At 35.8% G+C, this 26126-nt stretch overlaps 2 protein-coding genes across 4 annotated transcripts; both read right to left on the bottom strand.

The window, feature by feature from the left end:
- Positions 1 to 710: 710 nt before the first annotated feature.
- LOC135683479 (uncharacterized) lies at positions 711 to 11902 on the bottom strand. 2 transcript variants are annotated; one of them, XM_089109534.1, is made up of 6 exons: positions 11412 to 11902; positions 9816 to 10013; positions 8107 to 8297; positions 6511 to 6699; positions 4715 to 5104; positions 711 to 1061 (listed from the first exon to the last, which is right to left on the bottom strand). In XM_089109534.1, the coding sequence occupies exons 1-5, from the start codon at positions 11678 to 11680 to the stop codon at positions 4755 to 4757; spliced, it is 1197 nt and encodes a 398-aa protein (XP_088965660.1). In that variant the 5' UTR covers positions 11681 to 11902; the 3' UTR covers positions 711 to 1061; positions 4715 to 4754. The 2 variants fall into 2 exon arrangements, with proteins under 2 accessions (XP_088965660.1, XP_065054812.2); XM_065198740.2 differs by lacking the exon at positions 711 to 1061 and having other exon boundaries at positions 4341 to 5104.
- Positions 11903 to 12573: 671 nt separating this feature from the next.
- LOC135683526 (uncharacterized) lies at positions 12574 to 25542 on the bottom strand. Of its 2 annotated transcripts, XM_065198804.2 has the most exons (5): positions 25113 to 25542; positions 20545 to 20757; positions 17907 to 18100; positions 16696 to 16884; positions 12587 to 14553 (listed from the first exon to the last, which is right to left on the bottom strand). In XM_065198804.2, the coding sequence occupies exons 1-5, from the start codon at positions 25391 to 25393 to the stop codon at positions 13988 to 13990; spliced, it is 1443 nt and encodes a 480-aa protein (XP_065054876.2). In that variant the 5' UTR covers positions 25394 to 25542; the 3' UTR covers positions 12587 to 13987. The 2 variants fall into 2 exon arrangements, with proteins under 2 accessions (XP_065054877.2, XP_065054876.2); XM_065198805.2 differs by lacking the exon at positions 20545 to 20757 and having other exon boundaries at positions 12574 to 14553.
- Between the last annotated feature and the right edge of the window lie 584 nt (positions 25543 to 26126).

Raw genomic sequence — 26126 nt, 5'->3', positions numbered from 1 at the left:
GCCGAAAAGGATAGGATGCAGATTCCAGCTGGCAAATGCCCCCTCGAGCTATATTTAGACTGGGGTACTTTATAAAGGGCTTTGAAGAGGCTTTTCAATAAATCAGTCGTAATACATGCTAAAAGCATGAAACATGGGGAAAGTACATGGTTTGATACGCTGAAAATTATAGGATGTAGTCCCAAGCTCAAAAATTACCCCTTGAGTTATTTTTAGACAGGTGTACTTGATTCAAGGTACAAGTACATGGTTTGATACGGTGAAAAGTATAGGGTGCTGCCCTATTTTAAGTACCCCTTGAACTATTTTAAGAACTTGATCTCAGGCTTTGGGGAATTTTTTTCCAAATCAGTGCAAAACACAACAAAAGCATGAATCCTGCTGCAGTACTTAATTTGATCATTTAAAAAAATAGGATGCAGTCTCCAACTGACAAATACCCTTTATGTTTTTTCAAGACAGGTGTTCTTGATTCAAGTTTTTAACGGGTTTTCTATAAACCAGTTGCAAATGACTTCATTATAGAGCTCTGGAGAAAAGGCCACGACAATTGCAAAGCAGGAAAACTAGATTGTTCTAGAAAACTATTTACATTGTTCAGCAAAATTAGTGTGTTAGGATAATTGGATTGTAGTTATGACATGGTAATTTGCATTGAGAAAATTTAAAAATGCTTTAGGAATATAAATCTCAAATACATTAGGAAAATTCTATAGATTTCAAGTTCATGTCAAATGTATTTTTGGTCGGATTCTGAGCATTGGGCTGCCCCTGGGCCAAGTTTCTTGTGGCGGAACTTCCTCATTCAAAAGCAAGTGTTGTTTTTATTGCACAAGTGAAAGCAGCTCGTACTGCCTTCTAGTCTTGTCCTTGAATATGAGTCAGCAACGAGGAAAACCTCTTCTTGAACAAGAGCCTTGTAGGGGTTGTATTCTCAGCTATTCATGTCTTTTTGTTAAACCATGAGATGTGAGTTGGTTCTACGTCTCATTTCTTTCTCGGCAGCAGCAGTACTCCCTTGTCTGATAAGCGATTATGTCCAGCACTTTGTACACGAGCACCTAATAATAATAGTAATGGAAACTTTTCATTTTGAATTCCAGTTAAAACTACAATTACAAATCTCACTATTACAAGATAATTCGTAACTGGCTAGCCTGTTTTTACAAAATAAGACTATTACAATCGTAGTGAAGAGAAAAGAAAAAAAAACGTTAAAAGGGGAGAAGCTCTGGGTTAGTCCATGTTTTGTTCCTACAGCAAAATATGTAATAGGTGGTACGAATGGATATCGTAGAAAGCTTAGAAATGAGATATCGTTTGTGTTGATCATCGATGGAAAGAGAGTCACACATTTCAAGGAATGAGATGCATGAGTCGCCGAGGATGCCAAGAGAGCTGATGGAGAGATTTACAAATATGACAGATTTGAACCTTGGTCTTAGATCTGAGACAAGGCGAGCATTTTTTGAACGTTTCCTTTCTGCATTGCAGTTAAGGTTCGTTTCAAATCCTATCGTTAGTTCCAAAGCATAAAGAATGTTTTCCTTTGTACGCAGAAGTAGATCTGGGCGCAGATTATCTCCAGTTATGATGGATGGTGAGGAGAAGCCAGGTATATCGGCAAAAAGAGAGGTATAATTTTTTTAAACATCTCATTTTCATTGAATACATTTTAAGTTTACAATTATACGACTCGCTTTTACAGGCATCATATAATTGGCTTATCTGCATTACAATATTTAAAAGTCAATTAGTTCGGGGCTTAGCCATGGTTTGTTTCGACGACAGAAGATATAGTAGGTGCAGCGGATAGAAATGTTCATGAGTTTCATCAAGATGGATTTAGTTTGATTTGAGGCAAAATTGAGTTGATGTAGCATGTCGGAGAGAGAGGTAGATGGGATTCCCAGAATGCCAAGGGCACTCATAGAAAGGTTAACAAAGGTAACACGTTTATAGGCAGGGCTCAGTTCCTTGATAAGATCGCTATATTTCTTAGCTTTTCGAGTACTGTTTTCGTCGATGTTGCTTTCGAACCCAACAGTAAGCTCTAGCATGTAAAGGATTCGATCTTCAGTTACAAAGACAAGATCTGGTCGATAGGAGTCGTCTGTGATTAAGGAAGGTGATAGAAATGAAGGCAGGTCGGCGTAAAGTGAGCTGTTTCTAGGTGTTGAAAGGGTTTTAGCCAAATATAGAAGTACAGAATAATGTCTCCAGGTATACCTACCATGTTCAAGATAATTCTTGCAGCTAGAGACTATGTGCTGTAATGATTCTGATTGGAGACAGAAAGAGCAAGCAGATGACTGAGTAATTGACCATTTGCAGAGGTTTTTCCTAGTGGCAAGAGTGTTGTTTAGGTATTTGATGGTAAAGTTGTAAATGTTTTTTGGTAACTTTTGCTGGACACTAGACCAAAGTTGATTAGTTCCCTTAGAAGCAAATTTTAAGATGCACGAGATAATAAATACTTGAGATGTAAGAAAGTTTTCAATGCGGTTTTCGTGTTCTCTTTGGATGGATTTGAGAACTTGTTTGGTGTTGCGATAAACGTCATATTGTATGTTTGTACCAGTGCTAGAGTCTTTCCATAGCGGATCAGTTGTTTGGAGGCGGATCAGTTGTTTGGAGTGATGTATGCTACCCAGATGATGTTGCAGAGCTGGTGAATAACGAAATGGTGTCTACCGATGATGAAGGCAGGGCAAATCTAATTGACGGCAATGATAGCGAAAACGATTTTGATGAAGATATCATTGATTTTTACGATGCGTTATCGAAATAAATCCATAAAAGATATATTTTTTATACATATGATGGAGGAAACTGATTTAATTAGATTGATAGATGATTTATAGTATAGTTAAATTTCATAGCGGCTAATGCTCAAGAGCGGTATCTGAATACGAGACTCTGTTATGAAGTGGAGCCAAAATGACCCACGAAAGGTCTTAGAATCAGTACGCCATAATTACCCTATTGCGCTAAATTTGGAAAAATTTCTTAATTGGGAGCAATAATATCAAGCCACTTCCGTCTTTTTTGAGTGAAAACGAGTGTAACAATGCTTTGTGCTTTGCCTTGCAACACATATCATGCTTCGCAGCGACCGCACCGCCACGCATTGTTTGTGTTGCTCAGCATTTTAATTTAATGAAAGTTTATTTCGAATCTCATTTTGCTTGTTTTCTACGTTCACGTTTTTTAATTAACTCAGTAACACATTTGTATTTTCTCCGCATTATATCTTTTAATCCTATTAACCTTGCAGATTTTAAATAGACCTTCACGTATCATTTATTTGTCCCTTGAGCTATGCTATTATATTGCACAACTATGTATTTAGATTTTTACACAATTAGTTCAGTTCGTTTTATGAGAGCGCTTGTGAAAGGTTCTCCGGTAAGTCTAAAATTACGATTTACTTGTAAAAGCATTTCGTCGATATACATCTTGTTGTTCTGAGAAATTTGTCGATGTTCTTTCGTTTGAATCTGAAAATAAGTCCTTAGACCGCTGAACATATTACACGAGATTCAAGCGTTGAATTGAGGCCAAACGCCCACTTATATGTCCTTATAATATCGAATTTTGGAATTAGCATCCTAAAATTTTTTAGATCTAATGAATGTTAGATATTTCACCGAAGAGTGAACCCTTAGAAAGCAACTGCCTTTATTTTGATTGAAAACGAGACTTAAGCATGAGGCTGAAGGCCCTCCAACTTGCCCGTATAACATCGATTTTCGAAATCAGCACCCTAAAATTACCCAATCCCACTTTATTAGAATTATTTCCCCGTGGGGGGACGCTACCCCCATTCTCCGGGTCTAAATGGCCGTATGGTTTGCGACTTTGCCAGTCGGCGAATAAAGGCCATTGTTCTTCTTCTCAACCCCCTCAAAAACGGTTGGGGTTTTATTAATGGATGCTTTGCGATTGGCGCACCGAAAGCCCAAAAATAAATGGTCCAAATTATGAAAGAACGCCACACACAGTTTTATGATTGACAATGGAAAAATATTCTGAAGTCCATCTTACCCTTATTTGGCAACGGTTTTTGTTTGGTAACCTGGAACAAATATTAAGGGCCCGAAAACCCCAAAATTCTATTGCATATGTAATCGTGTGTTGTTTATGTTTAAAACACTAGGAATTATTTTACCAGCATACACAGCGATGTAAAAAATCTATTTTTGCCTTCAATTTTGGAGCAGAGGAGTTTCAGAAACGGAAACAGTGCATAGACCAGGACCCCTCCTACCTACTGGCGGTCCTCGTGATGGTTGTCATAGTGATGTAAGCTCACAACATAACAAACTAACAAAAGCACCTTCATCACTATCAGTGACATATACTTAAATGTATTCAAAATACAATAAGAATACCATAGTTTGATTAAAATGCAATACATATTATATTTGACTACAAACTGGAGCAACACCCTAACTCTAACTCAATGGTGGCTATATCTGCAAGGGGTGGCTCTAATGGGTTGAATGAGGGTTTGAGGTGTATAGAACATTCTTGCCTGAGAATAAAAGATTCAACGGTTGTAGAAATATCTGTGTAATGGCAAAACAATGCTGAATTCCTTTTGCATCCTATTTTAGAAGGTACTCACGGCCATCTAACGAAGAGGGAGGGGTTGTTCAAAGTAAGGTGCGGCGGGGGTTCATTTGTCGAAATGTAAAAAAGAGTAGGCTACCTGGTTAAGCAGAGACTAACTGATTTGATAACATCTAGTTTCAGAATTGATGTGATTCTTGAGTCTGCAAAGAATCATCTTGAAAATAACCTTGTTCTTGGTAACGGCTCAAGTTGTTGGCGATGATTATATTAGGGGCTGTGGCAGCTTGTGTTCCAGTGCTATTCATGGCCGATTTGCAGCATCCTCTGTAACAACCACAGATTACTGCAATAATTGCAATAAGAGACACAACCCCGCCAATCGATGCACCAATGGTTATATACGTTGACCGATTTCTTTCTGAATCTAATCTGATGTCTGGACGGCCCCAGCGTGACCAGTGGCTCCATCTTGTCCATGCACGTGTTGTCGGTGGAGCAGACCAACTTGACCAACTTGTTCCGCTGCCTTTAATACAAAATAATGATTAAGTCTTGGAGGAAATCTAAAAATTAAGTTAGAAATTTCTACAAAGAGAAAATTCTCTAATGAATCCCAACAAAAAGATTTACAGTTGTGATCCAAATAGCGAGAAGAAAGCATTTAAGTTATCTGAATTTTGCAACGATATCTTCTAAACAACATTATGTTTCTGAAAATGCATGCAAATACTTTGTACGTCTGGACTGAAGAAAACTCGATGAACAGCTGATGTTTCATGATGCATATATGATGTTTGCTTGTCAATCTCTGATGCTTAGTGTTGCATACACGATGCTTATTGATGCATACCTGATGTTTTATGATGTTTTCCGGGTGTTAAGACCTGACGTTTGCGTGATGCTTGCTTAAAAATAACTAATGCTTGCTGATGCATCTCTGGCAACATTTAGTAATAGTTTCTTTCAGGGCATTTTTTAAGAATTTTCCACTGGTGGGGCATTTGAGAAAAGGGCATATAGATAAAGGTAGAATTTACAGATAAACAGGCTTTCAAAAATATTCTAGGGGAATCGCCTATAGAAGCAGCAGTTCCAGGGAAAAATGAATTGAGATTTGAAACCTGTTCAATGAAGATTTCATCCACCAATATCTCAAATAAAGTTAAAAGTAAAAAAGTCATCGAATCATAAGGGCACTTAATTCGCTGGGCAAATAATTCCACTGGTGGGGTAATGAAAGTGGCTGGTGGGGAATTTCCCCACCACTTTATATGTTGAAAAATGCCCTGGTTTATTTAAAAATAAACAGTTAAACATAAAAAAGGTAACATTATATTAGATATCAAACATGCAGGTTAAAAGATGGCCTCAGCTGACAAAAACCATATTTCCAAGGAATCATCTATACGAGCCATCCATAACAACTATTGGTTGAAACAGGCTAAGGTCCCTCAATTTCAGGACCAGAAATTTTTAAAGGCTTAATGAATGAAAAAAAGATCTGCAGAAGATCTGGTCTAATTCAAAAGATTACATAAAAACAAAGACGGTGTCACTTGTAAATGTTTTGTATGCAAAATTAATTTATTTTATTGTAGATTGGTATTTAAAATATTTTTGGTGGTACAAAACTCGAAAATGGCTTTGAAAAAAGCAAAGACTCTTCGGAGTTTCAGACGAAAAGCTTTAGTTTACTAAATGTTTGCTTTTTTCAAAGCCAAATTTAAAAATTCTTAAAAAAATTACTTTGTAGATTTTGCAAATAATCGAATTAGACAAGTTACTGCATTTTAGTCTGAAATTATTTTCCATGTAAATGAATATCACAAACAAACAAACAAACGATTTGGATTTTTTTGAAAAAGTACGTATCGTTTGATATTGATCAAAATAAATATGAGCAATAAAAGTGCAAAGTTTTGTTATACTAACCATATTCAATGTAACCAAGAACAAAACCTCGATTATTGTTTCTTCCATAACGACCCGAATCGTAGTAGAAGTAGACATTTGATCTGGTTGTCGTGTAAGATGTAGGCTGTACGGAATAGCAAAGCTTTCCACTGATTGAACTGGTGTAGTAATTGATGGAATTCTGATTAGTGTAGAAGCTTGAGGAATCTATGCACGAAAAAAGATACAAGTGCGACAGTTTTGTTAAACATAATCATAACCAAATGAACATTGACCCATTTAAGCATACTTACTACGGGGATGAATTTGCCTATACCCGTGATGTCCTATTTTAAATTTTGTATAAGAGTCTATACCACTAAAATTTTGACGATCCTTTAATGTCGATGCTACATCCGGTTTCTTTCAAGGCCATATCTGCAAGAATATATTTCGAAATGAAAACATTATTAACCTTGCATCGAAAACACATTTATGTAAAATCATTTTGAGAGTTGAATCATTTGAAAATGCATCGTTTCCGTTTGGATGTAAAACGTTTCATTCGTTTTCATTATGAAGAAAACGCAAACGTTTGAAAATGTATGTGCTTAGATATGGCTAGACCAGCTCACATGATGCTGCGCACAAATAATTACCATGCAATTTAATGCTCTCCCCATTATTAATGCCAAAAAAGAAGGCGCGACAAAGGGCATCTTGAGTTGAGAAGGCTCGAATAAGAAGTGTGAGAAGGAAGAACCGCAGGATAGGCTGTCCGCCGGATTCTGTGAATCTTGCAATGAGATTTTAAAATATAAGGAATACAGGAACAAAGCAATACGACGACGAGAATCCAATGTCACGAAAAAAATTTCAAAATAAATTAAATTTAAGAGTATACTAATATTTAATTTATTTTGAAAATTTATTTCGTGACATTGGATTCTCGTCGTCGTATTGCTTTGTTCCTGTATTCCTTATACTCGAATAAGAAGTTGTCCTCCGCTTTATATAGACAAAGAACTGGCCCAAGCTGACTTCCATTAGACAAGGCTATAATGCCAATTAATCGTCCATATCAAAATAGAGTGCTTATCAACCTTCAAATTCTCCGCAATTCTCCAGTTAGGACACACGATTCTGCAGAGACTTTCAAATTTCAAAGTACCACCTGGAGTATGCCAAAATAGGATTTTCCTATTGAACTCGCAAGGTCCTGAAAAAACTCCCTTTACGTTACGTATCTAAGAACTTCGTACCTCGCCGTAATTCAAAAAACGTCTAAAAATACAGTGCAGCAATGGTTTTTAACCTGGAGCGTTTTTACTTGCTTCTTTACAACATGAATTAACTATATATTTTTTAGTAGGATTGATACCAAAAGAAATATTGTATATAAATAAGAAATGAATAAAATATAGATAAATAATGCATGTATTTTTAGGTTCTGCTTTGTCAGCGAACGCTTTATTCGTCGTAAGCTTGCTGGCGTGTGGTGCTCGTTGTGAAGTTTAGATCAGAACCGTGCTTAGTTGTTGATGATTATCCACCGTTGTAGCAAGATACACAAAACGTTACAAAATGTCAGGAGCGTCTGAATGTTAGATAATTAGAAAAAATTCTTTTTCATACCTTTAATTTCCAGATAATTGTTATCATAGTAACAAGAATGTCCGGAATTGTAAAAATCCAAATCCATAACAGCGATTTTCATTTTGTTGTTGCCAAGTTTGTAACTGAAAATACATGGGTTGCTTCTACTTGCACAACCATTTGGCCAACCAACTGAGTAGAAATTTCCTGCTGCTGATCTGCTTGCCTTGCTGTCATGGGAAGGGTAATAAAAATTAGATCTAACTTTGCTGTCTCAAATCGTCCAGATGAGCAGTTAATAGGGAGACGTATTAGTGAATTCATTTTGACCTATATGATTCCCAATGGAATCCTTATGGCCTTTAAGCCCCGGCCAAATGACTCGATTTTTCACTCGATTTTTTTCTCAACAAGAAATTGAGTGAGAAATCAAGTCGTTTGGCTACCTTGTCGAGCGAGTCGAATGGCGTCGAGTGATGTCGAGTGTAGTTTGATCTTTATCAAAAAGGTCGAGTGAAAAAGGTGTTGTCGAATGAAGATCAAATCTTTTGACCACCTTGTCGACTGAGTCGAGTGAGCGCGTGCGCAGTTATCATCTCTAATGCTTAGTTATTTTTAAAAGAACTAGGGTAATATTTTCAAGCGGGGCGGCCAAAAGGGGGGCAGAAAAGCATACTACTCTGGGGCCTCTGGGCCCTGGGACCTTTTAAAGTGCTGAATTTCATTTTAAGAATGGAATTCATCAAATGAAACAAGATATGCCTAAAAATAGTAATTTGCTTAAACGAAATAAAACATTTAATGACTGTTACTGCATGAAAAGAACGACCAGGGTCCGGTGACGCTAGAGTTCGTCAAGAGAATGAAAAAGGACATTTGCATGTAAGATAAGCACGGCAGCGGCTTCGCGCCTCTTTGTCTTCATTTTGTTGGCGGAGCGAAAAGTCGAGTGAAAAGCGGGCGAAAAATCGAATCGTTCTGCCATCCATGCTCGACTTCGCTCGATTTTGAGATCAAATGTCGAGAGAAAAATCGAGCAAAAAATCGAATCGTTTGGCCAAAGCTTTATGATGTTTAATGGATATCTGACGATACAGCAAACAACGAGCACGTTTCTGCGTACGAAGAATGAGTACACTGTGGTGGGTCGAAGGAAGCGTATATACATATGTTTATATATTTGAATCATTACGACCTAAGGCAATCGGAAAACTAAAACTACGGTGCTGATAAGTCTTTCTTCTATTACCTTATCAAACATTTATCAATGCACTCATCAAACATTTATGCAAAATTCTGCATAACAAAAACGGCGATTTTGTCCTCCTTCAACACTAAAATTTGTGGTTTTATGAACAAATTGTTATGACAGATTTATACGAATTACAGAAGCAGCTTCTTGCATCAGACCAAATGTCAAGTTTTTTGTGTTATCTCCAAATCTTTGCATAGAAGATGATATTGTTTCTGCAATGCCAAGAATTAAAATATGAATTTCAATTTGTAGCAATCCTTTGCTGAAAATCCCGAAATGGAGAAACTTATGCAAGTTTAAATACAAGAGGTTTTATGAGTATAAACATAAATTTCATAAATAAAAGCATCATTTTTTGAATGTTTTTTAGAAATCTTTTCCATCCCCATAGAATTTTCAATCAGCATCTTCTTTTGATAGTTTCTTGAAGTCATAATTTGTCATAAACCTGTAAATATTATACAATGTGAAATTTGTCATCAAGAATACTCACGGACATGTTGATGATGGTTGGCCTCCAAGAGGTGCTAAAGATTTGCTTTTCAGCTGATATGTCAAAGAAAATCCTCTTCTGATAACAGAACCATCTGACACAAACTTGATAAATACATAACCATCATGGGAGTACATGTTAAACAGCACACTTGATTTGATGTTATCAGAACAGTACTTGCCAATGCTTTTCTTTGACCTAGAAAAAAAAGTTGAATGTTACTTAAGTCTTGGGCTCTCTAAGATGTTATACTGTGGATCAAGAAAAATTTTATTGGTTGATTGGATGGTGAGGTCATATACTTCAAAGCAATGTGTCGGAAAAATATTACACAATTTGTTCAGTATAATTGGATTCGTGTGACCATGTTTCAAACAGAGCAGGAATGTTTCTTATCCTTCGCAGTTCAGGATCCGGCACACGCTCCAAATTTTGCTTGTTGATGCTCACTTTATTCCAAAAAGGCACACTATAAGAACCAAATTTTTCTTAAAATAATTACATTTTCACTTTCCTTTTTTAATGTATTGGGAAGGGCATGCCCCCAGAAGTTAAGTCCTTGTAAATAGATTTGAATTACTAAGTATTATCTGTAAATACCTTTTTAGAGCTGGCAAAATCTTAATAAATCTAAGAAGAGGAATTTGTCTTTATTTCAGACTGAGTAACTTTGTTAAAGCATCGTTTATCTTTAGCAATGATACTAATTGGGGGCACTGATGTTAAAAGGATCGGGGTATGTAGAAATGCACTACACAATTGCCCTAACCAATAACACAGTTTCCTCTTGGTGTTTCATTCCTGAAATTTCGAGAAAAAAGTAATGGCGGCGTGGCAAAATGAAGGGCCCTGGAGCACTTTTTGAAAATGGGCACACGTAAGTCCATCCCCTTTTTTTAAAAAATTGACCCAGCCAAATCTTGTTTCACAATAACAATCAATGCAATTAGTTGTAAACAACATCTTAATTAACAAAACTAGCTAAAAATGTTTTTTACACAGCACGTAAGTCCAACATCCATTTATATAATAATAACAGACTTCTAACTCTACAGAATTGTATATGACGACAAGCACAAAGCATAGTAACTACCAAAGGTGCCGTCAGAATGAAGAACAATTTTCGAAATTCGATGCTTCTATTTTGCTTGAAATTGCACTCTTTAAAGCAAATTTTCTTTCATTTTGGCAAACAGACTGTGTGGCAGTTAAAAACAACAGGTATGATTTTGCCGTGGTCTTGAAAATACAATGTTTTGCGTTGCTTCTAAAGCAATAATAAAAGCAGCACCAATTGTCAATTAACCCATTTTCCCAGCTTGGAATTCCTTTATGCATGCTAACAAGGTCTAGAGCTCATTTTGAATTTCAGTTGACGCTTCTTCCAAAGGACTGCAAGGAAATGTGACACTGGTGCAATTAAATGTATAACAAGTTGTAACAAACATTCCACAGTAATTCGACCTACAGGAATATCCTTCTGTAATTCTGAGGGCTGCAAGTTATGGCTGTTCCCAGCAATTCTATTTTGCCTGTTTTCATTATTATGCGTAAGTTTGAAAAGTTCGATGCCAAAAAATGGATTTAAGTTCGTACCTGGTAAGAAACACTTCGACGTAGTCATTACAATTTGGCATGTTCCCGTCTATTTCAAAGGCTTTCCACTGAATTTCTAAATAGACGCTTGAAGACATCCATGATGGTGATTGAATATTAAACCAACAGTTCTCGTTGTTATTGTAGTAAAAATGGGAAAGAGTTTGCAAAGAATATGAAGCAGTATACAAGGTCTGTTGGCCATTGAAACAACATTGTCCGTCCGTAAATAGAAGCCCAAGTAGTACACTCCAGACTGCGAAATGCATTTTGCTAGTTTAGGCCAATGGTTTCACCTTTCTGCTAGGTTATAGGATAGTGTTGCTAGCTAAACAATCCTTTGTTAAACCACACAACAGAGATTCAATATTCCTTGAAATCGCTAAGACCTTCCGTTTCTGTAGATTCTGTTTCAGATTCATTCAGCTTTGCGAGTCAGTCGCAGTGACAAAAAACAGCTTACTTTACTCGCTCCAAAAACATGTTAATTTCAAAGAAGGTTTGATACTAATATAAGTTCCGTTTCAAATTAGATGAGTCTTTTGTAACGGATGCATCTACGTTTAATTTTCCCCTTAACGGAGGCACCTATCTCAGAATTTTCTAGACCTACTTATGCAGTCTTTATTATGATCCAAGTGAAAAGAAAGAAGATTTGTTTCCTGTAAATGTGACATTATTTGAATTTTGCTTGAGTTAGTTTTCTTGTTCAATCTCTTACGTTTTCCTTTTTGCTGCAATCATCGACAATTGTGCAGTATAAACTGTTTTTGAAATAGAACAAGACGATTTGTAATACTCGTAGGTGCCTAATTGCTGGGGGGGGGGTCCGAATAAGAGGGGGTGTGTCGGATTTAATGTTCAACATTAATTTGCGGGGGGGGGGGAAGGGAGTTCCAATTACCGGGGGGGTCTACATTATGTAAGTTACATACACTGAATACTCAAAATGCAGTTAAATCAGTACGCTTATTTCACTATTATATAGCTATTATTTATCATCGACAATATTCAGCTTATGTTAGGCTTATTTCACTACAGTAATCAACACATAAATGCAAAAATCAATTGGTGGAGGGTCCTAATAAAGAGGGGGGGGGCTGGGTTTGAAAAATTTTCAAAAATTAATTAGCAGGGTGGGGACAACAATTAGGCAACCAAGAGTACGACTTTTTCACCACGCTTTCTAGCATTAGTTAAGATGCTGGCAACACTAATACATAATTTCAATGTATTATATTCAATTTTGTATGGCACCAATATGCAATTATATTAAATAACTATTAAGCACCTTTTAGAACTACAATGTTACTGTTTATCAAGGAATTTTTGTTCCTTTCTCTGGAAATTTCATGTCAAAGTGTGATACCTTTTTAAATTTTGATGATATTCAGAAAACTGAATAACAAGTTTAAATTTGTAGAAAATGCTGCACATTAAGCAACATAGAAAGTTAGAATAAAAGTGGGCAAGCAATTTTCAAGTTGAATGAATTGTGTCTTCTGTTACTCTTACTTGCTAACTTCCTCTGAAAGTAGGGTGTTTCAAACATTTGCGAGTTTAGCTTGCCCCTGAATTAAATTTAATTAAACAATGTTTGAAACTTTATTATAGAAATATGTATCACAAATATGAGAAAAAATCAGTTCTTTATCAATGACAAAAATCGGAGCTGTGTTTTTAGATCCAGTAGAGCAGGGACGTAGGCACTAAAACCCCCAAAAATACCTGTAACAGAGGCATTATTTTGAGAAATTATCGTCATTCTTTATTTAAGATGTGGAATCTCTGGTTAGAAATAAACTATTTTTCTGTGTTATGGCAACCACGTCATGGTGTCAAGCTCAAAACATCTACTGTTGAAAACCGCTATAAATGTAAGTGACTTGTGTTGAGTAGGTGACTGTAAAAAACACACAATATTCCTGACATGAAGTTGTTTTAATGAAATAGACGTTATAAGATTCTGTATGTATGTGTATCATTTGCGATAATATTTACAAATATTTACAAGTTTTAGAAGAAAAAAAGATACAATACAGTATACAATACTAAAAACGTGAAAATAAGCATTGCTAATTACAGTGGCAGAGATAGCATTGAAAGGTTAAGCTGATCATATTTCCATAATCATCCTCTTAAATGCGATGGTATGATCTAAATAAAAAAATGTCCTTTTGATCTTATTTTTGAACGTAATAATGTTAATTGTAGATTTTAACTAAGATGGAAGAATGTGGACCAATCATGAATTTGTCTATCATCAATTGCACACAATCCCTCAAATCTTATTAAGAAATTGAAAAGGAAATCATTTTATTTATGTAAGGCCTAAATAAAATAAATTTGCTTATTCACTCAAACTTTATTTGTGACATAAGGAAAACTTTACATAGTTATGGCTTTTTATAACAAACATTTGATTCCATTTGACCTCCTTTCTAGCAAGGTACTCTGGTTCCTCTAACAAAGTGGACGGTGGGGCGGGGGCTGGTTAAAATAAAGAACAGCACGGGTTGTGTCAAAATGTTAATAAGAGTAGGCCTGAGTTTATACGATGGGATGAGCTCTAATGTCTAAAACCGCTGGAATCCGTTGGAGTGTAAAAAACGGTTCTGAAAAATATATTTTCTTGGGTAGGCTCTCATGGCGTTTGGGTTGATCAGAGTCGATTCAGGGGCAGCTGCATTTCTGATTCTATTTATGCCAGATTGGCAGCATCCCACGTAACAGCCATAGATCAGTGCAATAATTGAAATAAGAGACACAACTCCACCAATAGATGCACCAAAGGCAATATACTTTGACCGATTTCTTTCTAGATCTAATCTGAGGTCTTGACGGCTCCAGCCTGACCAATAGCTCCCTCCTGTCCACGCACGTGTTGTCCTTTGGGTTGTTGGTGTTGTTTTTTGAGTGGTTGGTGTTGTCGGCGTTGTTGGTGTTGTCGGCGTTGTTGGTGTTGTCGGCGTTGTTGGTGTTGTTCTTTTTGTTGTTGGTGTTGTCTGCGCTGTTGGTGTTGTCGGCGTTGTTGGTGTTGTCGGCGTTGTTGGTGTTGTCGGTGTTGTTCTTTTTGTTGTTGGTGTTGTCTGCGCTGTTGGTGTTGTCGGCGTCGACAAATTCGACCAGGTTGTTCCATTGCCTTAAATACAAAACAATATATAGCATGCCAGATTGAGAGGAAAAGCGATCCAGATAGAGAGGAAAGGCATTTAATGCTTTCAACAAGTTCTAAAGTTTTCTAAATTTTGCAACGATATCTTTTAAATTAAATCTTTGGTTCTGAATATGACTATAGATATTTTGTTATTTTCTTGACTGAAGTAAAATCTATTCAGTCCCAGACTGGACCTTTTCAAAAAATGTCGAAATAAGGAACTTCGGAATTAAGTTGCTTTTTGATATAATACAGAAAACGGAGCTTTGAATCTTAACTCAAGTTTTGAATATTCCAGATAAGTGAAGCTTCATGGCTGATGAAATGTACAAAAAATAAGCTCTGGCTGGTAGCACAGAATAGAAAATAGGCAAAATGTTGAACAGTTGGTCGGCACTTTTGAAGTTTGCGTGCAAAAATCTCAGGCGGTCAGAGTACAAGGAAACAATAGGCATACGCCATAAACTCGTTTTGGTGCAGAGGTTTGCATGACAGATGGCGACCGTCTGACCCAGTTGCTGCGAAGGACCAAGTGTAGAAGCAAATCAATGATTTGCGGTTCAAATTTATATTACAAACTGTTATTGTCCACTCTGAAAATAATAACGAAGGTTGGTATTATTATCTATTAAAAGCTTAGCCCGGTTTTGCCCAGCTTCAGGACTAATCAATGCAGTTGAAGTTATTAAAAATAGATAAGAATGGTTTGGACGCAGCCCTCTTCCCCGACAGTTAATGAGTCAGTTAGTTTATCGCTCGAGAAACTATGATCACTTAAACTATAAAAAGAATTCTTGCGTTATTATTAAAAGGAAAATGTCAATTAATGCTACCTCTGATTCAGAATCTCTACAACAAATACAGCACTAGTGCATTATTCGAATCGGTGAAAATATCGGTGATAACATTAACTGACGGGAAAATGATTGCAAAACAATTATTTCAATCTACACAGTTATAAAAAATTCATTCAAAGAACCTTGCTTTTATTATTGTTATGTAGTTTGTGACTATTTATGAGCCCGATCCTCCATGCGAAAATCGATTCAGGAAATAACCTACAAAATTTTGAAAGATTGAGTAGAAACGAAATATAAATCACTGTTGTTTAGGTATATGATTTCTAGAGGTAAATGTACCATAAACGCTATTTTGGGATTCCAGGTACTCCCATTGGTGTAGCAGGGTTATAGGGGCGCAACGGAGTTGAATTTTTGACGTGATTATTTCCTACAAATAACGACCAAGGACCAAGGACGGTGTAATAACTTAGTGTTCTGATATTCTAGCAACGTAACAGACACTAAGTTCAGCACACGCAAACCGTTATGCCACTAAGTTCGCATTTAGCAGTAAAACTCGCTCATGCCCAGGGTATCGCTCGTTCATCGGTGCACGAAAAATTCGAGATCCAATTTCTTGCATGCACGTGTTATTTTTGACACTGTGATGGATTTGTATCGTGGAAATCGGCACGTGCGTTGCGGTGCTTGCCAGTAAACGATTTTGCAATATGAACACAGCCTAAGGCTGTCTGGTAATAGATATACACGCTGAACGCTGGATAAAGTTTAACTTCTCATATAAATCAATACAATCATTTTTTACAAGGAACAGGATATAAGAAACAGTAGGCTCAATTTTTTAAAAGTTAAGAAACAACCCTACCCCAATCGAAAAAAGCTAAGAAACTTTTATAATTTGCAGTTTTAATTAGACACTCGAAACATTGAACATCACTGTATATTGCAACACTGCACTTGACATGCAGTTTGCATTCATTCTCAGTAAATTGCGCACTCAAGAAGTTTCCTTTTAAAAATTTGTTTTGACTTCAACTCGACATTGACGAAGTTAAATGAGCTTAAATGTTTACAGATCTCAAAAGAATTGCTCATTCTTCTAAGAAGACAAAATACATTGATCACTTTGTCAGTTTATCTCTGAATGCGATTAAACTTTTTACTTTACCTTGAAAGCACGTTAAAAAATTCATTACCTAAGAAATTTAAGAAACATGGCCAGAAAATTTATGAAACTGCCTACCAGCACCGGACCTCAGTTTCTTATAAACGAAATACGTGTAACGATAATGAATATACAAGCAAAGAGGTTTTCAGCACTAACCATATTCAATGTAGCCTATAACGAAACCACGATTCCATTTTCTGCCTATAGTATCAGGTTTGTAGTAGAAGTAAACATTCGGTCTGGTTGTTGAGTAAGTTCTAGGCTGTACTGTATGACAGAGTCTTCCACTGATTGAATTGGTGTACTGACGGATGTCATTCGCATCAGTGTAGAAGTATGTGGAATCTACAAATGAAGAAGTTGTCAGCGTTACCGTAACTGCAACAGCCATATCTACAATTTATCAACGCTAAATGATCATATAAATGAAGATATTACAGAGGCTTACAGAGATAATATAGAGGGAGTACAGAGGCTTAGCCCCTCAGCTGGCTTCCATTAGACAAGGCTGATAATATAAGTTTTGCTATCAACATTTGCTAAACAGATCCTTGTCTCTCCTTTGCCGTCTCGAAAGTTTCTTTGCACACATTTTTCCGTGCATCATGTCATCCCTATACTCCCTCTTATATGTTTCGTAAAGACAGGGTAGTTCTCTGACAGCGTCAATAATGCCCTTGCTGTTAATATTTTTGGCAGCCATTCTCTGTCCTCTTTCGACAACTGTCTGGATTGCAAGTGACACCTTAACATAGGCAGCAAAGGTAGGTTTGCCGCATTTCGTGTTTGAAAACTGCTTTTTGAGCATTTGAAGGTTTTTTTTCAAATTTTCTTCACCTGCTTCTAAAATCTTGAATAGCTATGATTCAATCAAATGAACCTTTCTACAACTTTCATACTCACTCTAGCAAACAAAACATTTAAATATCTGAGAGATCATTTCATGAAGGTTAGCCAGGAATATAAATCCTCCAGGATTGCTTAACCTATTGAGGGTGCTGTTGCCGTATTCTAAACAAACGCCGTATTTGGCACCTTTTATGATGCACAGGCAAAGGAAAAGGAATTTTGAAAATAACACGAAAGAGTGGAAACAGATCACACTAAAGCATTTTTTCGTCCTATAATTATCGTCGGGTAATATTCAAAGGTAAGCAGAAATTTATATCCAGTTGTGGATCGAAAGCAAAGGGAGAGAAAGGAAAGCATGTTTGATTGGTTCCATTCTTTGACCCTTTTGGGTGCTATCTATTCAGGTTCTAGATCCAATGACCTAGCACAGAGCCTGGCATATTTGTTCTCCGTTATATAAATTATGCAATTACTGTTCCCCGTTATATATAAAGACGACGAAGACGTTCGCGTACCTTTTATATCGAGATAACAGCTTTCAAGGGAACAAGGAGTTCCTCTGTTGTAAAAATCTATATCCATGACAGCAATTTGCATGGCGTTGTTGCGTCTAAGTTTGTAGCTGAAAATACAGGGTGTTAATCTCGGTCCATAACCATTTGGCCAACCAACTGAGTAGAAATTTCCTACTGCAGACCCGTTCATTTGGCTGCAATGGGAAGGATGATAAAGATTAGATGTAACTCTGCTTTCTTAAAAAGGGCCTAAATTTATATGTGTTCATTTACCTGTTGACAAGTGTTCAAATTTTCTAGAACATAAGGCTATCTTAAAAACTAGAAATATTGTGTTAGTATATACTTCCCCTTATAACGTCATTAACCAGTTAGGCGCAGGGAAATTGTGCCTTTTTATTAAACTTTGAATATATTTTGACATCATAAAAAAAATATTAGAAAACGCTCTAGGATCGCCCTATAAAAGCCAAAAAAATTTTCTGCAGAGATTAAGCCACAAGTACCAGAACTCATTGTAAGCCCTCCTTAATGACGTAATAAAGAAAAGGTCTAGTATAATAGCTTTAAAAGCATAAAAATTACTCCTGCAACTTAAGAGACAAAGCTACTACAATAATTAATCCATTCAAGCTTTTGGTTAATATTCTGCATAACATATATACGGTTTTTTTGCCGACCTCTAACATCAATATTTGTGGTCTTGTGATAGAAAAGATTTAGAATAAACAAAAAAGCAAAATGCAAAGTTTTTTGTGTTGTTTCAAATAATTGCCTTGAAGATGGTATTGTTTCTAGTTTCTGTATTGTTTCTAGTTTCTGCTTTGCCAAGAAATAAAACTGGATCATCAATATGAAGAAATTTACTTTAAAATGTCATTTGTTTGATTAATTATTGAAAGTAACATTACATTATGTTTTGGGCAAAACTGCTGTAGTATAAGCATCAAATTGCACGTGTTTTTGTAGCGATCTTTGCCAGCCCATTAAAAATGTTGCGAGAGTTAAATATTCTTTAGCTGGAAGTAAAAATTTAAATATTTTTTAAAAACAGCGGTTGCCAACATTCAACCAGTATATTCTGATGCTACTTTTCTTAAAAGAATAATTCGACACAATGATCTAATCATGTACAGTGTTACAAAAGCCATCACAAAATTATCCGAACAGTTTCAAATTTGGTTTCAAACAAAGAAAGGCAGCTGATGTGAACATTTCATGACTTTTCTTAAACCTTTTCTTGAAGTTTTGCTTGGCATTTGAACCTTCTATTTTCGAAAAAAAATCATTTTACCACTCCTTGGAGCCCTTTAAGAAAATCTCTGTCCTAAAAGGCGTTCACCAAAAAACTTTGAGATGATTAAGCTTCCGAATCATTAAAATGAAAAGATACATATTAGGAATTAACAATATATTAAGAGTTAAAGCAGATGTTGTTAGATTTTTTTGTCAAGATAGAAGCAACCGAAAATAAAGAATCTGACTTACAGACAGCGACTAGAAATAATGTTGATCACATATATTGAAAAAGCTATCATTGAATTTCTAGCATAACTCGATGCACAAAGGCAACTTTTTTGATATATGCAAAAAGTTTAAAAAAACAAGAAACTTGTTTAAAAACATTCCACTTCACAAAAGCTGTCTGAACAATTCTGTAATCTGCGTATAGGCAATCCCAACCAGTTCTTTTGAGGTTTACATATTCTTTTGGTGTTATTCTCCCACACTTTATGCTCACCTTTATATCACACCCTGCACATTTTATGTCTCGATGGGTCCCATGTGGATTTCTCATCGGGCAAGGATTTACATGTATGTCTCCAAATAAAAATCTTTGCTGATTAGCTGACAAATTCTTTGTTAGTTGGAACAATGATTGACATGCATTTGTGCAGCAGAAAAGAACTCTACTTTTAAGAAACCATCTGCGAATGTTTTCACCATTTTTAGACCAATTCAAAATGAGGGAGGCCTAAAGCTAGCGGGCCTAACTCTTTTTCAAGTCATGCTTCATGACAAAAATGTGACAGAAAACTTTGATGCCTGCTACTATGGTATTTTCCATTTGCATTGCGAGCGATTTGTCGCGAAACTGAGTTCGAGAAATAAATAAATTTGTAGGTTTGTATTAACACGCAAAATGGCAACAAATGTTCACAGAAAATTGACCTTTAAAATGCTGATGATAAAAATTGCAAGGAAAGTAATTAAGAATTACAATTTTGAAAAACGACATATCTCCGCCATACAATTCTCTGCCATTAACATATCAAAGCAGGCAACTGCTGAGAGATCAGACAACAAATATACGTGCTGAGGTTGAGCAATATTCTTGAAATATTCTCAAAAATGGATAATTTTGAGCCTGAATATTCCAATCAAAACATCCCTATACAAAAAAGAGTGTGGGCAATATTGGATCAGTAAGTTTTCTACAAGAGGCAAACTGCCGAAAAACCATTTTAGTTTCTATGTTGGGCACATCGACGAAATGCATGCTATCTCATTTTATATTTTTGTGTCGGCGATTTGATACATTCTTCGTAGGTAGTTAAGTTGAATATTATCATCAAACTATTCGGATACATTCGTTAGGGAAATGTACAATGTGAAATTCGTCATGAAAAATACTTACGCACATCGTGATGATATGAAGCTTGGCTGGCCTCCAAGAGGTGCTGAGTTAAGGCTTTTCAGCTGATATGTTAAGGAAAACCCTCCATTTTTCCCTTGCTTGCCATCTGATACAAACTTGATAATTGCAAAACTATCTCGAGAGTACATGTTAAACGGCACACGTGATTTGATGTTTCCAGAACAGTACTTGCCAATGCTTTTCGATGGCGAGCTAGATAAAACAAATTTGAATGTTAATTAAGCCTTTGACCCTGTCATATGTTTTTCTTTGAATCCTCAGCCAGAGTGCAAGATTTTCTCGAGACTTTTCTCAATGATACTGCTTTTAAATAAATAAAATCGAATAACTGAATTTAGTTTTCAGGGAATGCTGCACATTGAATAACAAACAAGTACAAAAAAAGTGGACAAGCAATTTCGAATTTTCAAATTCATTAGAAATACATTGAACATTTTTACCAAATCAGTTTCATTCATTTTGTTAATTTTGCTGGTCTTCAATATTTCATACTTTCACACAATGTCGGGAACTTTAATTGCCTGCTCATTGTGGATGTCTGAATCATAAGGAATAACGTCTACAGGGAAGGTGAATAATCCATCAACGAATCACATGTTGCCTAAAGCCAGGGAACACTCTCCTAAAAAATGACATCTAGCAAAACATGATACCTGATACATGATACATATGTCACTACACTACACTTAGAACATGGTTTGCCAAAAGGGAAATGGTTTTCATTGATGATAGGCTTGGTTGCTTTGCGACAATTTGTATTTGAGCAAGAAGTACTTGAGTGGGGAGGGGGCAATAGGTGGGGCAAATTATGCAAGGGCCTCGAGGTCTAAGGGGCCTCATAAAGTAATTAAATCTTTTTTTCATAGATTTTAGAAAATTTGTCAATCGGAATGAATCTTATGAGGAGCTCAGATGAAACTGTAGTTAATTTTTGTAGATTTACCTATAATTTGCAAAATGATGCTCATGGATTCACCTAAAAACACGAAATCCACAAATATTAGTTCTGCAATCTTAATTATCTTCTATTTTTATGCCATTAAATGCTCTTACTTTTTTATCATTTAATCTGTATATCACAATCCATTTCAATGTTAATAAATTTTCAATGTAGAAATAGATGGTCAAAACAGTATAGTTTGTCACTTTTTCTGAACGCCCTCCCCCCCCCCCCCCAAGCTAAATTGTCTAGGCGCATCACTGGGCTCCAGGGATGGTGCTATATTGTGCATGGGGGACAAAAGGAGCCTCCCAATTAAATTAAGTCCCCCCAACAGGATTAGCACTTAAACTAAATTAAAAATTTCTTTGTACTGTCTGCACTTTCAGGACTATAATTATAAACTATCAAAAATTCTAATTAAAATTGTAAAAGAAAAATTGAAGGATACATTTGAAAGATAAACACTAACTAAATATTTTGACTAATGAATTACTGATTTCTGATGAAGAACTTGGTCAAAACGTTTACATGAAGATGTTTTTCTTGAAAATCTATGTTGAACCTATATTTTTCTGGAATTTTTAAAAATCTCTAACAAGGGGGGTTAGCGGGGGTGTTGTAGCTCCTAGAAAAGGGCCAGGAGAAAATGATCACAAGGGGGACAGCTCATTTGTACGACTTCTCCAATCACAAACCACAGGAAATTTCCTGGTGTCCCACCTAGCCACAAATTCCCTGGAGGTGAGTCATTGATTTTCTCTCTTTCTTTTGACACTAAATTTCCATTGAGCAACATAGCTTGCAATGTCCAGGAAATACTGTGATTAGCAACAAAATTAAACCATGTTATCCAATTTTTTATGGCTTTGATTCCAAGAAGCAAAATCCCTGCAAAGGAATTTCAAAATCAAGGTATCTAGCTAACTAACAGCTTCACAATGTATCTGATTAACAATGTATTAAGATTTTCATAGCTTAATAACCAGAACCTTTACCTACTCTAATACTTTAGTTGGGGGTCTAGAACGCAGGCTAATAACCAACCACAAATAGGACAGGGGAAAATAAAATTCATTAATTTGCAAGGCCCTCTAGATCTCAAAATTATTAATTCCTCATCAATTGTAAAGTAAACTTTTTCTATCACTGAACACATTTAATTGGCTATCACAGCACCTTAAAAGTAGGTATCTTCTCTACCCTTTATGTTACCTTTGACCTCCCATAGGTCAGGGGAAAATAAATTCATTAATTTGCAAGGCCCTCTAGATCTCAAAATTATTAATTTCTCATCAATTGTAAAGTAAACTTTTTCTATCACTGTACACATTTAATTGGCTATCACAGCACCTTAAAAGTAGGTATATTCTCTACCCTTTATGTTACCTTTGGCCTCCCATAGGTCAGGGGAAAATAAATTCATTAATTTGCAAGGCCCTCTAGATCTCAAAATTATTAATTCCTCATCAATTGTAAAGTAAACTTTTTCTATCACTGAACACATTTTATTGGTTATCACTGCAACTTAAAATTAGGCATATCCTCTACACTGTATGTGACCTTTGGCCTTACACAGGTCATGGGACACAAGTAGTTTAGTCACTGGGTTGATCCAATCATTTTCATGGTACCTAGACACATAGTTATTTCAATATTAGATAAACCTTTAACTATTTTATATACAGGCTCTAATATCTCTGTCATATGCTAGACATTGTAGCCACACAAGCACATGCATTTTCTTCCCACCCACCCTCATCCTGGTTAGGTCCTTATTCTTGTCGCATATCCTGTGGGTTATTACATTGTCTACTACTAAAAAGTGATTTTATTTTCTATATTTGTGTAATTGCAGAAGAATTTTGTTAAATCAGCTTGTTGTATAAAAATATATATTTGTAATTATCTTCCTGATATTGACTGATGAGTATTCAACTTAAACCCAATGTTGCATGTTATTGTGTCAGTCCTTATATTTAGTTGTTATGAATGCTACACAAGCAGTATATCATCAAGATTTGATCAATTTCTTTAAGATGTTTTGTTTTGCTTCATCTAAATTTTGCTACTTTTATCTTAACAAAATAAGTCTATGAAATTCAAGGATTTGTTTAATCCTAGATTATTGGCTAAGGAATTTTGAAAATTTCTTTTTTTCAACACCTTTATAATAAATGTGACTTAAGATCTGGCAAAACAGCACATTACTTCCCTTTTTCTGGACAAATGTTAAAATTGCAAAATATTCTGAAGCAATGAGATGGTGTAATAATTAACTAGCTAAAGGCCAAATGTCTGTTGTGTTCTTCTGTTTCGTCACTTTTTGCAGTTTTGGTTTAACTTCAACAAAGACAGTTTCATTTCTCTACCTACAATACACAAGGGTATCAACAGTATTGCACCACCTAGAGGGAGGAGAAATAGTGCATGAATGAAGGAAAGCTATTGTTATGCAAAATTCTGTTTTTAATTGGCAAATGGCAAATGGCAATTGGTCGAGAGCAAAACAACCACCAATCAAAACTTCAATTTATTCAGAGCATTTGTTTAAAAAATAACAGTAGCAAAATGTCATTTAACGGCTTCAAATTGCAATATTCTGACAGGTAGCCCCAAACTTTGAAACTGCAAAAAGCCTCCTTGAAATGGATCCATATATTTTAGAAGCGTATTCTTGTGAAATTTTGTATCAGGCCTGGAAAATCCTTACAATTAGTGATTCTCTGGTTTCTGGGCGACTATTTTGATCATGGTTTGTAACGTTTTTCATTTGAAGTCAAACTTTTTTAGTGATGTTGGAAATTGGACTTGATTCTCGCTATGCCAAAGCTTTAATTTCATTTGTAAAAAATCTTTGTAAAAAGTGGTTTCCGTTTACTCAGGTAACTTTTTCTTTTGCATTTGTGCAAAACACTCATTATATTTTCCCTGGACTGATCTTGAGCTGCAAAACCTTGCTCAGCATTGAGTTTCATGTATTTTATTGCCTTTGGTGTAAATGCAGTGAGATGAAATACAGACAAATTCTCTCCCCTCTGATATCAATTTTTTTGGCTGCCTGATTCTCGGTTTCTTTACTGCTGCAACATTTTCGCGAAATCTTTGTTGCTTTTTCGCAGCTGTTGTGTGGCTTCATCTAACTTGCTCAACATTTTTTCAAAAATTGAAGACCACTTCCCTGTAAATATTTTGTAGCGACTTGCTTCTCATTTGACAATTTCTCTCCCTTAGGCATGGTCTACATTTTTAGAAACAAAAATGATTTCGCGCAATTCATACATTTCTAACTATGCTTTCTATGGCGTCAGCAAAATTTGCAAACCTTTCCCGCCGAAATTTGTTATAAAGTACGCTTATTTCACCCAATACATGCAGTGGTGTCGCCAGCTCGAAAAAACTGGTGTGGACAAAAACAAATATTTTTGACCAAGCCCTTCAGACTCCTGAAAAATCTTTTTTTAGTATTTTAATCTATTTTGAAATATTTGGACAAGCAACTTTCTCAAGCAGCATAATTCGTAGGTGGCTTTAAAGCTTTTTTGCCAGTGCGAAAATCGAAATCGATCTGATCAGCCCAACGAAAAATAATTAGTTAAGTTCACACCTGAGTAGGAACACTTCGACGTAATCATCACAATTTGGCATGTCGCCGTCTATTTCAAACTCTTTCCATTGGATTTCTAAATAATAGTAAGATGAAGGAAACCAATATGGTGGTTGAAAAGAAAACCAACAGCTTTCGTTAATTGAGTAGTTCCGATGGGACAAAGTTCTCAAATCAGTCGAAGGAGGAAAATTGAATATCTGACCGCCGTCAGAGCAATCAACACATTGTCCGCTTGTAAATAAAAGGCAGAAAATGGCACTGCCCACAGCAAAATGCATTCTTGGTAGCTTTAGGCCACTTGCTCCATTTTCCTGGTAGCCCCTGGTAGCTGTAGATGTTGTTGCTTAGTTGCGTTTTTTTACCGCTGCCCAAAAAGGATTGCGTTTTATAATGCTCGTAGACGCTGTTTGAATGCGGAAATATTTGATTGACAAAACACTTCCGCATCAAAACAACCCAAAAACAATAGAGCACTGAAGTGTGACGTCTTCAAAGAACTTGGTTCAGCACATAAATTTTTAATTTACTGTAGGAGCGTGTGACAAATTCGCAATCAGATTGTCGTCACTAACTCTAACTCAAACTCAAACTCAAAACATTTTTTTCAGCAAATCAATTAATTACATGTTACGTCATTTAGGTAAGTTGTTCAAAATTCAATTATTAAATCCAAAATTACAATAAGAACATTAAAGAAAGAGAAAACAACCCTATATAAGAATAAATCAGCTGACGGACACATGAAAAAACTCAAGATAGAGCTATCAAAGCCATGTGCCCGGTTGACGTGATTTGACGACAAGTTTACAATTCATTTTGGTTTGCATAACAGTAAGAATGAGATCATAGAAATGTAAATGACACTAGAAAAAAGCAAAGGAAATGAATAAAGAAAAAGAAAAAAAAACTATATTAAAGATAAAAATGGGAAAATTAGGATGAAAACTGAAAGAAATAGGATATTACATCAAATTAAAAAGAAGCTGATAAAAATGTAGGAAGCAAGCCTAG

The sequence above is a fragment of the Rhopilema esculentum genome, chromosome 7 (assembly GCF_057945365.1).
Source record: "Rhopilema esculentum isolate cy_ngs chromosome 7, ASM5794536v1, whole genome shotgun sequence".
NCBI lineage: Eukaryota > Metazoa > Cnidaria > Scyphozoa > Rhizostomeae > Rhizostomatidae > Rhopilema > Rhopilema esculentum.
Note: the sequence above shows the minus strand (reverse complement) of the source record. Positions and strands in the feature narration are given on the sequence as shown.

What these genes read in the sequence shown, in the direction of transcription:
- LOC135683479 (XM_089109534.1), bottom strand. Translation starts at nt 11,680, where the DNA reads ATGCATTTCGCAGTCTGGAGTGTACTACTTGGGCTTCTATTTACGGAC. An exon ending in GTCGAAGTGTTTCTTACCAG is followed by an intron (nt 10,014 to 11,411) that starts GTACGAACTTAA and finishes TTTTTTTTCTAG; the next exon opens with GTCAAAGAAAAGCATTGGCA. An exon ending in CAACCATCATCAACATGTCC is followed by an intron (nt 8,298 to 9,815) that starts GTGAGTATTCTT and finishes TTCCCATGACAG; the next exon opens with CAAGGCAAGCAGATCAGCAG.
- LOC135683526 (XM_065198804.2), bottom strand. Translation starts at nt 25,393, where the DNA reads ATGCATTTTGCTGTGGGCAGTGCCATTTTCTGCCTTTTATTTACAAGC. An exon ending in CTGTTATCTCGATATAAAAG is followed by an intron (nt 16,885 to 17,906) that starts GTACGCGAACGT and finishes CTTCATTTGTAG; the next exon opens with ATTCCACATACTTCTACACT. An exon ending in TATAGGCTACATTGAATATG is followed by an intron (nt 14,554 to 16,695) that starts GTTAGTGCTGAA and finishes TTTGTATTTAAG; the next exon opens with GCAATGGAACAACCTGGTCG.